The sequence below is a fragment of the Pungitius pungitius genome, chromosome 6, assembly GCF_949316345.1.
Source record: "Pungitius pungitius chromosome 6, fPunPun2.1, whole genome shotgun sequence".
NCBI classification, from domain to species: domain Eukaryota; kingdom Metazoa; phylum Chordata; class Actinopteri; order Perciformes; family Gasterosteidae; genus Pungitius; species Pungitius pungitius.
Genome location: NC_084905.1, coordinates 14,110,329 through 14,123,013, shown reverse-complemented (window position 1 = coordinate 14,123,013; position 12,685 = coordinate 14,110,329). Strand labels below are relative to the sequence as shown.

At 44.3% G+C, this 12,685-nt stretch overlaps 1 protein-coding gene across 10 annotated transcripts in view; it reads right to left on the bottom strand.

Moving 5' to 3' along the window:
• The window catches only part of frmd4a (FERM domain containing 4A), an 89,302-nt gene that overhangs the window by 15,091 nt on the left and 61,526 nt on the right, over nt 1–12,685 (bottom strand). For all 10 annotated transcript variants that reach the window (XM_062563045.1, XM_062563046.1, XM_062563044.1 and 7 more), the window contains exons 3-11: nt 9,313–9,407; nt 8,134–8,226; nt 5,532–5,616; nt 3,367–3,423; nt 2,503–2,525; nt 963–1,046; nt 809–874; nt 659–716; nt 402–488 (exon numbers count right to left, since the gene is read on the bottom strand). In XM_062563045.1, coding sequence (XP_062419029.1) covers nt 402–488; nt 659–716; nt 809–874; nt 963–1,046; nt 2,503–2,525; nt 3,367–3,423; nt 5,532–5,616; nt 8,134–8,226; nt 9,313–9,407 — 648 coding nt within the window. The remainder of the gene's footprint in view (nt 1–401; nt 489–658; nt 717–808; nt 875–962; nt 1,047–2,502; nt 2,526–3,366; nt 3,424–5,531; nt 5,617–8,133; nt 8,227–9,312; nt 9,408–12,685) is intronic.

The following is a 12,685-nucleotide window of genomic DNA, read 5'->3' as shown; positions in this document are numbered from 1 at the left end:
TGTGTGTGTGGGGGGGGGGGTTATTGGCTATAGAGTGTGTGAGTGTCTTAACTGAAATAAGTCAAGGCTGAATGCAACAGACCAAGGCGTAAAGACAGTTGGAGGCCAGGGGGTGAGGTAGTAAAGGCTCTCCATTGGATTGGAGGGGGGGGAATTCATAGAAATATAAATACAAGCAGCAGCGGATGTAAAGCATTCCGAGCCTGAATGTCTCCAGACAGTCGTGTTTGTACAGCATTGTTAGTGCCCTTCCCTAACACAATGTTCTGAAGAAGTAGGTGGGGAAAATGAAAAGATGACGGAAGTCATGCATTTCTGGTGCAGAAACCTTTTGCAACATTGTAAAAAATACCAGCTGATTTTAACGCTCAATGAAACAGTAACTGAAGAAATCATCTCACCTTTCTGGGTTTGACTTTGTCCTGGTGGTCGTACTGAAAGATGCCTTTGTAGCTCAGACCCAACCACCATGGGATCCCCTGCTTGTCCTAAAACACACAACAAAAGAATTACCTCGGGAGTGGTTGTGCATGTGCTTGGGATTGATGGAGAGCTTCAAGCTTCGTCATGTCTCCAAAAGCCTGCAGTTCCACAGTCAACATGAATGTGTGTGAATCGTGTGTGAAACTAAGGAAAGATAGAGTAGTAAAAACTGTACCTTAACACCATAGTAATGTACTCCGTATGTAGGCAAAGACTCTACAATGCTCATGTAACTGTGAGGAAAGACAGACATGTCAGGGTTACATGTATACTGCTAAGCTTCCATAGAGTGAACAGACCCAGTGACACACACACACACACTTACTTTACAATAGCTTGCCCTCTGGACTGCCCATTGAGCTTCTTGTAGTGCTCTATGACCCGGTCTTCACTGTAGGACAGTAAATAAAGGACAAATATTAGGAATGGTGAAAACAATGTGTTGAGATGTTTTTCTGGATAACTGACTAGCCTCTCACCAGTAAGCAAGAGATGGGTGCTCCTTTAGGGCCTGGGTGGGCAGAGCAGGCAGCTTTTTCAGGTCCGACCTGGTAACGTCATTACTGTAAGAAACCACAAGAAATGATCAACACCACTTCTGCAAGAACCATCGTTGTTCTCCTGTAGGTCTAACCGCTTGATTCAAAAACTGAGGCCTAGCACGGAACCGTAATATGAATAATCCAAGGAATTTCTTAAAATGAAATATTATCTGTGCCAATTGCCCTAATGCTCTCCATTGCAAGAACTGGACGCTGTTTATCTCAGAACAGCTGCAGAGACAATCAGAGTAGGAAACAGGAGAGAAAAGACAGAATCAAAACAGACACAGGCACGCAAGATATATGACAGATAAAAGGAGATAAAATTGTGATGGGGGAAAAGCCGACAGCAAAGGCAGAATAAAGGAGACAGGGAACCGCGCGGAGAAACTCACAATTGTGTTTTCTAGACCCCCAGAAGCAGGAGGCCTCAATACCCTGCCCTAATCCACCTAGCCTCTCTCCAGCCTCCACCAAGGCCTCGGAGGATTGAGGGAAGCCCTGGGAACATGGAAACCTCTGAGCTGATGCCCTGCAAGGGATCCCATGGACACAGCCCGCCTGCTTTCCAACGTGTGAACACAGCTGCGTGTCGGGGTTGAAGTATTATTCCACTTATTTTAGAAAAGGAATGTCTAAAGAGCCAATACATTTGCCAATAATGTCAGTGATGAGGGGTATTTTTCAAGGAAAATCAGTGACAGGGAGAACCGTGGAAGGCAGTAAAGAGCAACGGTGCAGTGTGTAGTAGTTTGTAGAGCACGGAGGTATGTGTGTGTGTGTGTGTGCGTGCGGAACAACTATGGTAAGGAAAAGGGGGAGGAGGGAGAATGGAATGTCTCCAGAGTGTGTCACATTCCAACCCTCCGCGGGATATTGTGTTTATTTACTCTTTTCACCGGCGGAAATGAGGTCAGACGTGGCGGCAGCTGTAGTCTGTTATCTGTGCTACGACAAGCGGATGAAGTATAAATACTACACTACGGCCACCATCGCACTCAGGTACAACTGAGGAGCGGAACAAAGCTCACAGGAACGTGCATATGATTCAAAAGCTTCATAGCAACACAATGTAGCTGTTGTAAGGCACGGATACCTTTTTACACTTTTCTGGTTGTATTTGCATGTATCTTAAATTGGGAAGAAGATACTCCCAACACAGGCCCTGTCTTTAATTAAACACATACTGTATGCAAACACATACAAACATAAACAAAATCCTCTGTAATGCTTTCCTCATCAGTCTGAAATGAGTGAACCGAAGAAGAACAGGGAAGGATGTAAATCGGGCTAAAACACAAAAAAAGTTCTGGGTGATGCCCCTCAATGCTCAGCAGACAGACAAATTATATCACTTCTATTATTCATCTCCCTTATAAATCAACATGTAAAGTAAAAAGGTAACACTGAAAGCAACAACCTGTGCTTCCATATATGTACATTACATATAACCATAACTAGTTACATATGAGCTTACCTGGTGAAATCTCCTTTAGCCTCCTGTGTAGCAGAAAGGGAAAAAGAGAGGTGAGACAGAGAGCACATAAATAGAAAAGAGAACACCAAGCAGTGATTATAAAACATGTGTTTATGTTCTGTTTGCATTGGTGAATGTGAAGTCAGGTCTACTGTGCTGGAATCAGAGGGAGACACTAAACCCTCTAAAGTGAAACCTCTGAAGCCCTGCAGAGCAGATACTTGATACTGTGCATCTGCACCTGCATACAGAACACACACACACACACACACACACACACACACACACACACACACACACACACACACACACACACACACACACACACACACACACACACACACACACACACACACACACACACACACACACACGACAAACCACTCAGCTCAGCCTATGTGTAACATGACCCCGCAGCATCACGGCTAATGGACTGACCAACTCTGAGAAAGGGATAGGAGAGAGAAAGGGCTGATGTTGAGGGTAATTTGTGAAGTATAAGCGCTTCCCCTGTGCTCTGTTACACATTAGCACTGACTGCACCAAGAATTTAGCTGAGAGCCAAGAATTGGGCTACCAACCAAGACAGCTGAGAGTTATTTAGGATTTAAAACCTCCTTATGTCACTGCAGATTACTGACAGCTTGATGACTGCGTTAGATAATATGTGTTGAATAATTGGAAATTAAAATCAAAAGCTTGTGGAGACATTTTAGGGGAACACTGTCATTCCTGAGTAATAAACTACTAACTGAATAACTGGAATGTTTGGCTGCATGTGCTAGCGGCAAAAAACAGACATCCAGACAGACATCCACACACACACACACACACACACACACACACACACACACACACGCTTACTTGTAGGATAAAGGAAGCCAGTTCGAAGACAACATCACTGTCCACTTCAATGAGCTCCTGCAGGAAAATAGAGAAAGGAGAGGACAGGGGTCGTGAATGACACATGGTCATACTCCTGGCAGACAGTAGATAAATAAAACAGACACTGTGCGGATGTAAAATGGACGTGCCTCTGATCATCCTCTAGTTATATGAGACGGGTTTCTGGTTCCTTTCATCTCCCTACCACTTCCCCTCTATTCTCCCGTCTCCCCTCTCTAATTTCATGACCTCTTCATGTGGATGGAGCGCTGAGATTAGTGGCAAATGGAGGGGGTTTAAGGTAATCATGGATGCCCTTATTACTGGTTCCAAAGCAGATTTTTTAATTGAACTAGTTTCATTTTTGTTAAAAGTAAAGGAATGGAGAATCGCTAATTGGCAGTGTTCTTTGATTTTCGTTCGCATCACTCTGTGTGTGTGTGTGTGTGTATATACATACATGACATGTGCGTTGAGGGGGAGAAGGATAAGGGTTAGCGGGCAGTGAGTAGCGGGTCAAGTATGCCAGGAATGTTCCCTTTACAATCCACCATTTAATTGGTTGGGAGATCAGACAGCCTGGATGAAACACTAGACACAAACCCACCCTGAGTGTACCACCCAGCGAGGTTGTTGTACTGTGTGAGAATGTTTTTCAGTTCTTATACAAACACTGACAGCAGAAGGTGACTGTATATCCTGATCTACTTCTTTGGAACTATGGAGAACTTGCAACGTTCTCTAAAAGAAACGTTTCTATTGCTTTGCTCTCTTTGTGTTTGCCCTTCTCCCAGGTCAGCAAAGCTGGTAGAGAGATCGTTGGTGTTCAGAAGTTCTTATTAGGGGGATGTGATGAATGAGCGGAGAGGGATCTGATATCTTCTTCAAGGACGTGTTAACCGAGCTGCCGGAGGGACTACGGTTTGTGGGACAGTCTCTAACCACACTACTTGGTTTCATAGCCTCTGTCGTCCTATTGGACACCACAGTGTGACTCGCAAGTGGAACAACTAGGCTTAAACTGGACTGAATTAATGTTTGCTTTACTATGTATATAATCTATGATAGAAACCTGTATTTAATGCACTATACAGAACATGCATCCCATCCCAAACTCAACCGACGCAAAACTTGAAACATTAAAGGTTAGAATGCTACACTGAATATGACACTAGGATTCGGCTCGGAGGAAGCTTTCCACCATAGTCAACAACATTATGTCTGATGACAGTCTCCCAGTTATCTCTCGCCCTTTGGCTGTTTTGCTCCAGGCCTCACACGCCCTCCTCTGGTCAGAAGAGAGAACTGCTGAAGACTGATGTCACGGCATGTTGTGTACACTAAGGTTTATACTAATGTTACAGTACATGTTTGCATGGATATACATTGCATCCACAGGGGTGGCAGGTAGACTAATGATAAGAGAAATTAAACCAACTAGAGACTGTTGTGGCATAAATATTGAAACCACCAACTAATGAAGCTAAACTATTGACCATGTCCACTCAGCAATGGGTCCAATGTGAGCTTCACGCCAAGTGTGAAATTCCAAAACACCCTTTATGATAAAAAGCTTCACACGGTTGTCACCATTAGACGCGTCAGTCAAAACTAAGCACCTGTGTTTTTTGCTTTTAGAGATATCTTCACATCGCTTTTCCTATGTGAGGGTGTATCGCATGTTTTTATTTTTTTAGAGTTTGAACAGCATGGACCTAATTTCAGAACTTGTGTTTTAGCAATTGCAATACACTGTAAACAGATGTGTTGCAACAGTGACAGATGGCAGCAAGTGTGTCAAATGATTTGCTCAGTGCTGGAATGCGGTGCAGCACATAACGTGATGGGTAACAGCTGATGCCACCGGTTCCCAATTTCGGCTTCACAAAATCAATGTAGAGACCAATGTAAGTCTAGTCAGGCCTATTCATTTAGAATAAAATGGGCTAATGAAGTGGCATGGTTCCAAAAACCTAATTACGCAAACGCAAACCACCGTTCAATTCCAGAAGGAAACTTAGGTTTCATATAACATGTTACAAAGTACGTCTTACCACCCCTTGAATGATTCAGGATATATTCCATTATCCATTAAGTTGACAGTAGAATTACTATATATAATGGGGACAAGATCATTAGTTTACCTTGTAGATGATTGATTTGGCATTAAGGAAAAACAGCTCAATAGTGGCGTTGTCCTTCAGGTAAGATATGCTCTCTATGTAGAACCTGAAAAGATAGCAGGAGAATCTTCAACACATTTAATTCAGCAAAGGGAACAAATACATTAGTTGACTTTCAGCTATATGTAAAACATGAAGGCTATGGTAGTGGCATGTGTACGTGACAGAAATAATGCAATAACCAAAGTTACCAGAGGGGGGCACATCATACCAAAAGCTGACCCAAAAACCAACATCCTTTCACTTCCCATCAAACCAATTCCCTCTCTCACCAGGGTGGCTGGCAATGATCCATTATTAGTTTGTTAGTGTGAGCACATTCCACAACATAAACACACACACACACACACACCGATTGAATGTGCCCATGATGCACTTCACACATTGTTTGCCTCCCTGCATCATCAGCAGTGCGTCGTGATTCCACATGCACAGTCCTTACACACATCCTGGAGAGAGAAGCACAGTAACCCACTTCTGGCAGAGCGATGAGGAGCAAGCTAACATAATAATGCCTTCTAAATTTAGCTCATGAATGCATGCAGAGCCGGAGGGGAGCTACCGATGGTACGCCACGAGGCTGCTCATCGTTAGCTCTCCGCTGTTGGAAATGTACGTCTCAAAATATGAAGTACATGACTTGATGTATCTCTGGGTGTAAAAAGAGCACATATTTCTAGGAACACACGGGACTAAATGTGTTGACCTGTGTGCTTGTAGGGATTGTAAGAGGATCAATATCGGGGTGGCGTAAATTGCGTTACCAATTGAGCCGCAAGAGAGAATGAGAGGAGCCTTGTCGATATTCAGTGGGAACATTTAATTAAAGTCACAGTGTTGATGAGACATACACACAGGGCCAGCACAGCAGCAAGCATGCAAAAAGGCCCCCACTGAATCAGCAGTACGTGGGCACCTGCTTAGCATTCATTGGCAACACAGGCATAACACCACATAAGCATGCAAATACATGACGTGCATGCACCTGTGCATGAACACACACAAAAAAGATTGAGCTTAAGTTTAAATTGATCATAGATTCAGGCCTGACATTTGGGCTGACAGTTGTTCCACTATATTCCTGAATCTGCATACGTGTGTACGGCCGTCTTAGAAATAGGGTTGGATGTGCGTGTGTGTGTTTGTGTGTGTAGGCGGAGGTGTGACATTTGGATAGATTGAGGTTAGAGATTAGGCTAGGAGGAGAGGTGCGGGTGGTGGGGGGGGGTGAAGCCTTAAAATGGTGTCAAAGTTCACAATGTCCCCGCTCACCCAACATTACATCCTCAAACCCCTATTAGTCTTTGTAAATAAACACACAGTGACTCCCACCCTGACCATCACAGACAAACGCACACTGGCTTGGTTTCCATGTGACTCGAGATAAAGAGGGAGGGTCAACGTGCCTTTGGTGTAGTGCGGTTGGCTGATATGGCAGTAAAATACCTATCTGCACATCTTTTGAATATATCACAATGCACAATAACACCAATGTTATTTAAAGGGGGTGAACAATGAGTCTATGTGCTAACAATCAGATTTTGCTTTACAGTCACCCCTTTGTGTCATGACGGGTTGTGTCATGAATGTCGTCCTGGAAGTGAGTACTCGATGACATTGTGTAGCAGCGTTAATGTGCGTCACGTTGCTATGTTTGTTCCTAACAGAGGCTCAGTCCCTGGGGTATATTTGACATCGCAGCACACCAGTGGCCCCAAAACAAAGCCTTGGCTTTCCCTTTCAGGCTCTAATTGAATGTGTGTGTGTGTGTGTGTGTGTGTGTGTGTGTGTGTGTGTGTGAGTGCTTGTATTTTGGGAGAGTGGTTTGAGAAGTGCTGTGCATTTGGCTTTGAGATTAAAAAAGATTGGGAAATGTATTTTCAGGTCAGGTGCCTTTGTCTTTCTTTTTCAATAGCCCACTGAAGATTCAACAGCCACATGCACACAGCAACACAAAAACACACATGATCCAGTGCGTCAGGAGCGTTTCGGGTATCAGTGGGGCCATTGTACGAGCCGTGCAAAGGGCTGAGAGAGCAGCGTGGGATTGAAGGGGTATTTCATAACTCTGCCTACAGGTCATAGAAGAGTTGGCTTCAACCGTGGAGATGACTCCGCTACAGCAACAGCAAGAAGAGCACCTGCCTCTCCATTGGTTGACTCCAGAACATCTTCTAACCCGTTTAGCATTGCACTGACAGGTGAACTTTTCACAAGTGGGCTGCAAACCTCGTCTAAGGGCTTCTGTATAAAATATAGTCTTAAGGAGTTAGAAGAAATGGCATGGCTTGTGTTTGTATGGGATTCAGACACATTTGTGTTATTGGATCGTATTTGCATACAGCCAATATGGATTGTCTGAGGCCCTGTGGCAGGAGCTAAACACCAGGGTCAGAGTCATTTCATAGCATGAGCGTACACAAACACACATACTGATGCACTCCCCCCATTTTTCTGTCTCTCGTCCACACACACACGCACACGCACACGCACACACACACAGACAGACCATTGTACACTGTGTGAGTAAGCCAGGTGATTCATTTAATGAAGAAAGACTCACCTGACACAGAAGTAGAGGACAATGGGACCAGACTTCTTGGGGAACTCATGTTCCAATACCCTTCGGTCCAACTGAAGCCAACTAAAATGGCCCCTGATGACACAAAACCACACAAATATGCATGTTTTTGGCATGTCTCAATAGCACTGAAACGTCATATGATAGCACTGAACATTTTTTATCAAGCCTCCCAGCTTTTCTTTCCCCTCCCCCCTTTCTCCTTTCTCTGTCTCCCTCAAGCAGAAGGGACAAACTGCAGAGACAGCTTGTCACCCTGGTAACCCTGCATGGTCTCCTGAGCAACAGAACATCTCTCTCCAACGCTTCCCCCCTTCTGTCTCTGAATCTCTCTCTCTTTCCCTCCCAAACGGCCCCCTTTGACCACTGAGCGGTCAGAGCCGTGTCCCCCGGGCACACGCTACAAATCCACAGATCATAGAATGAGCCCCGGGGTATTGCAAGGCTGATATTGCTTTACCGGAGTGACTTTGGCTACAGTATGTGTCACGGCCATGTAAATGCCACAGAGCAGAGGCCATACCTGCATGGCATCAGTGGGTCCATGAGATAAAACAAAAATAGAAAAAAAACAAAAGGCCATGGGGATGTTTGCCTGTATGCAAATTGTTTGTATCTTTGCATGACTAGTTCTGGACAATGCTGACGTGCTTCTGTCTTCTAGGTCACCGAACACAATAACACAAGTTAGGATTTCACTTTTGCATTTCAACCAGAGTTCTTGTCCCAATCCCTCTCACATGTATAACCTTGTGATCCACTAGTAGGTCAGAGCCAGACAATCATAGCTGCATCATAACATCAAATACCTTTCATACATAAATAACGCATTTAGTTATATGAAAACCACATATTTAAAAATGAAACAGTGTACAGGCGTTTTCATAGCGTATACTGCAAACCTTTTGTGCTGTGATTACGAGCACAACTGGTAGCACCTGGACTTTGCCTGATGTCGTCTTCTAGTACAATATGTCCCACGTATTGTTACAGAAACTGAGTACATACACCGAGAAAAGCTGTTAATAATCTGGAGTTTGTTATGATCTTGTGGAGAAGTACTGAAAAACCTAATCCAACAAACACAATAAATTAAAGAGATAGACCATGGCAACTTAATACCACGCGCTATTATTCCATAACGTGTTCAAAGTGACTTACGTTTCATCTGTGTATGCAATCCCAAAGTACTCCTTCTCCTTGAGGTTGAAGTGAGAGGCCACAAGGTCCAGCAAGTCCTTCGCCATGAGCTTGGGCTGCAGGGGCACAGAAACATTAGTATTGCTCTGCTTGTGTTTTATTCATAACTTGTGTAACAGTTTATCCCACTGACGTTTCATTAGAGCAAGTACATCTGTACAGCGTTATGGTAATGTGGTCTATCAGCCATTGATCTACTGCAATGACTAAGCATTCTGACAAACAACGGGAAAAAGAGGAAAAGAGCAAGAGAGGAGGAGACAAACGAGAAAGAGAAAGTACAAGAAAGATGGATGTAGTGAGTGGATGCTGCTGACAGTGCAGATACACTGCCCTTCCTCTTCCTCCTTTTCCGCCCGTCTGACCCAAACCCCTACTGCAGAGTCATGGCTCTGGGCTCAGCCACTGTATTGTATGCAGGGGACTGCAGCTAGCGTAAGAGCTTTCTAACAAGTTCATACTGTGGAATACTGTCCGAGCTGTATATGACAACCACATTTCCATTGAACACAAGCTGACAGCAGGCAGAGCATCTTAAAGCCAAGCATCAGCCAGGGACTGCTGGGGCTGCTTTGAGTCATTGTGAGTAACAGCAGGCCCCACCCTGAGGTTAACCGTGGGTGTGCCTCTCTGCCCACGCTTTCATTACACACGTGAAAACATCTGCATGTACATATTCACTCAAAGGCCGATGCAGTACATCCAAGGATCCCACTCATAAAACAGGAGTTACGCATGTGCTGTGTGCCCATGAGGGCTACATACCGTGTGCACCCACACACACACACACACACACACAGCTACATGTGCCATAGTGTGTGCACCCTGAGGTCCTGTATTACCTACTCAGTGTCTACAACTTCAGTGACAGAAGCTACTGGTCGTCTATTTAAAGACGAGAAGGTGATGTCATGCACACAGCCGGCATATGGGCAAATACACACACACACACACACGCACACACATGCATGCACAGTATCTCAAGCACACACGTACACAACTCCAACGACCTAGATCTCATATGAGCATGACGCCTACAGTGATCCTGCAACAGAAATGGGCTCCGGAGAGAATAGAAGTGCGGGATGCTAACATATAGGGCGATTCTACCTTAGAGTCATTTGTATCATATTTCTGTTTCAGAAAAAAGTGTGTTAGAAGACCTTACCTATCAACACAAAACCCTACACAACTGGCACAGACTCCCACACTATATCAAGCAATATGGAGGTTACCATTAAAAGAAATCTTTCAAACGCATATTTGCATTAAGAATTATACACTTGTACAGTGTGTATTCATATATGTTAGTGTGTAGTTCAGGTGTTCATTTGTCAAATGCTACAATGTGCTCTTTTGTTTCTCCGAATGGTCGAGCGGCACAAGATCCGTTTGAAGTGCTCGAAAATGTTTTAAATGTTCAAATTGTAGGCCTGGAAGCAGGCTGTCGTTATAGTATTAGCAATAATACGTGTTTTGAATGTGTCTGAGACACATAGAGCCGTGGTCTCTCATTACTCCAAGGCTTGCAACTGCCTTGGCAACAATATCAATTAAACAAGAGCTGTGCCTCCACAGCCTAACAAACAGTGAGCATGGGACTGACACACAGGGACAAACAGAGTAAACCGTTGGAAAGAGGATACAGAGATGAAATGAGTTCTAGAAACACGGATGAACATCTGAAGAGCTCGAATGGAAATGGAAAAACAAAACAGAAGGACCACTCTAAGGTTAAGCTGAGCTTCTTGTCTTACCATTGTTATGAATACCAAGCAGACTGTAAAAACCACATGGGCTGCGTTGGACAGCATAATTGAGTTTGGCTCCCACTTCAAGTGACGACTCACAGCTTCCAGGCAAGCGCACACACACACACACACACACACACACACACACACACACACTGTGACGCTAGAGCTTATCTGTGAGACGGCAGATATCTAACGGATGTGTAATAATGTTGTGGAAGATGCTAACAGTGATACAGACAGTGAATGACAGGTAATATAACAAGTGAAACGGCAAACTGAACCCAAAGAATAACTGGCGCTCACACTCCAGATGTACACAGCAATTGCAGACCTGTACGAATACACAAACATACACAAAAACACACTCTGCATCCATCCGTCAGACGGACAGGCCGTGTGCTAGCTTAGGCAGCGTTCCTGCTAATGGACATTCAGCCCATGCCCTCCTCAGCAGAAATGACCAATAATTAACAGCACAAGAACTACAGGGCGGTGCAAGTGAGGAGGAGAGACATTCCAACGCAAACTCACAGACAAGTGACGAACAAACAACAGTCGTTCACCTGCCTTATAGGCAGCAAGTACAGCCCTAATTCAGCCCTAAGGACTGCTCAGATTTATGGGATGCTAATGTCAATAAACACTGATTTATCAGGGCCAGGGAAAAGGTTTTAGCCTGACATGTTTTCATATTTTATTTTTGTTTTTATACCTGTGCTCTTTAGCATCTAACCATGTTACAGTAAAACAGTTAAATGTCTCTTTGTTAATGTACAGTCATGCACAGATGACTGCAATGCCGCCATTCCCTCTTCAACATAACCCACTCTGGCCTTAGGAAGCGTTAGCCATACGGAGTGACCTATATTGTCACCCAGCAGTGCATTTGGTGGTTAGCTTCAATCTTTACAGCCCGGTCAATAGGGTTGCTGGCCTCCTGGCACATAGTTCCCTGCCAATGAGGTGTAGCCCCATGAACAAACCACCAAGGACACACCACCACAGGCTGGAAGAAGGGGATGAGGAAGAGGAAGAGGAGAGAAAAGGTGAATGGCACATGTGGGATTAAACAGCTGGTCGATGTTACAAGTCAGCGACAGAGCGGATATCCAGGCCTCTGGGAGGTGAGCTGGATGGCGTGCTACAGGAACTCAACTAAATGCCTCAACAGGACAGACTTCACCACAGTGCTGTTTAAAGATCAGAGAAGCAAAGAAATGTCCCAATATTTACACTGCTTATGAATTATGACCACCCTTTCAAGAAAATCATTTCTTTCGGCGTGACTGATTGCTTCTTAGTTCACTGGAAAACTAAAAATAACATTATAAATCTCTGTGGTCCTAGAAACCGCTTCCCGGCCTCTTGTTCATCTGCCCAACGCAGAAAAGTGGGGACAGACGGTGAGAAAAAAAAAAGAGAAAAAAGAAAGCAGGTTCCTGATTTATATGACTCTGGTTTGTTAATAACATCCCCCGTGCTAGTTTTCTCTCTTGCGCATACAATTGCGCAACTGTAAAAGCACGTTTTGGTTACATTGTGCATATTATGTGGTAAACATAATATGCAACAACAAACAA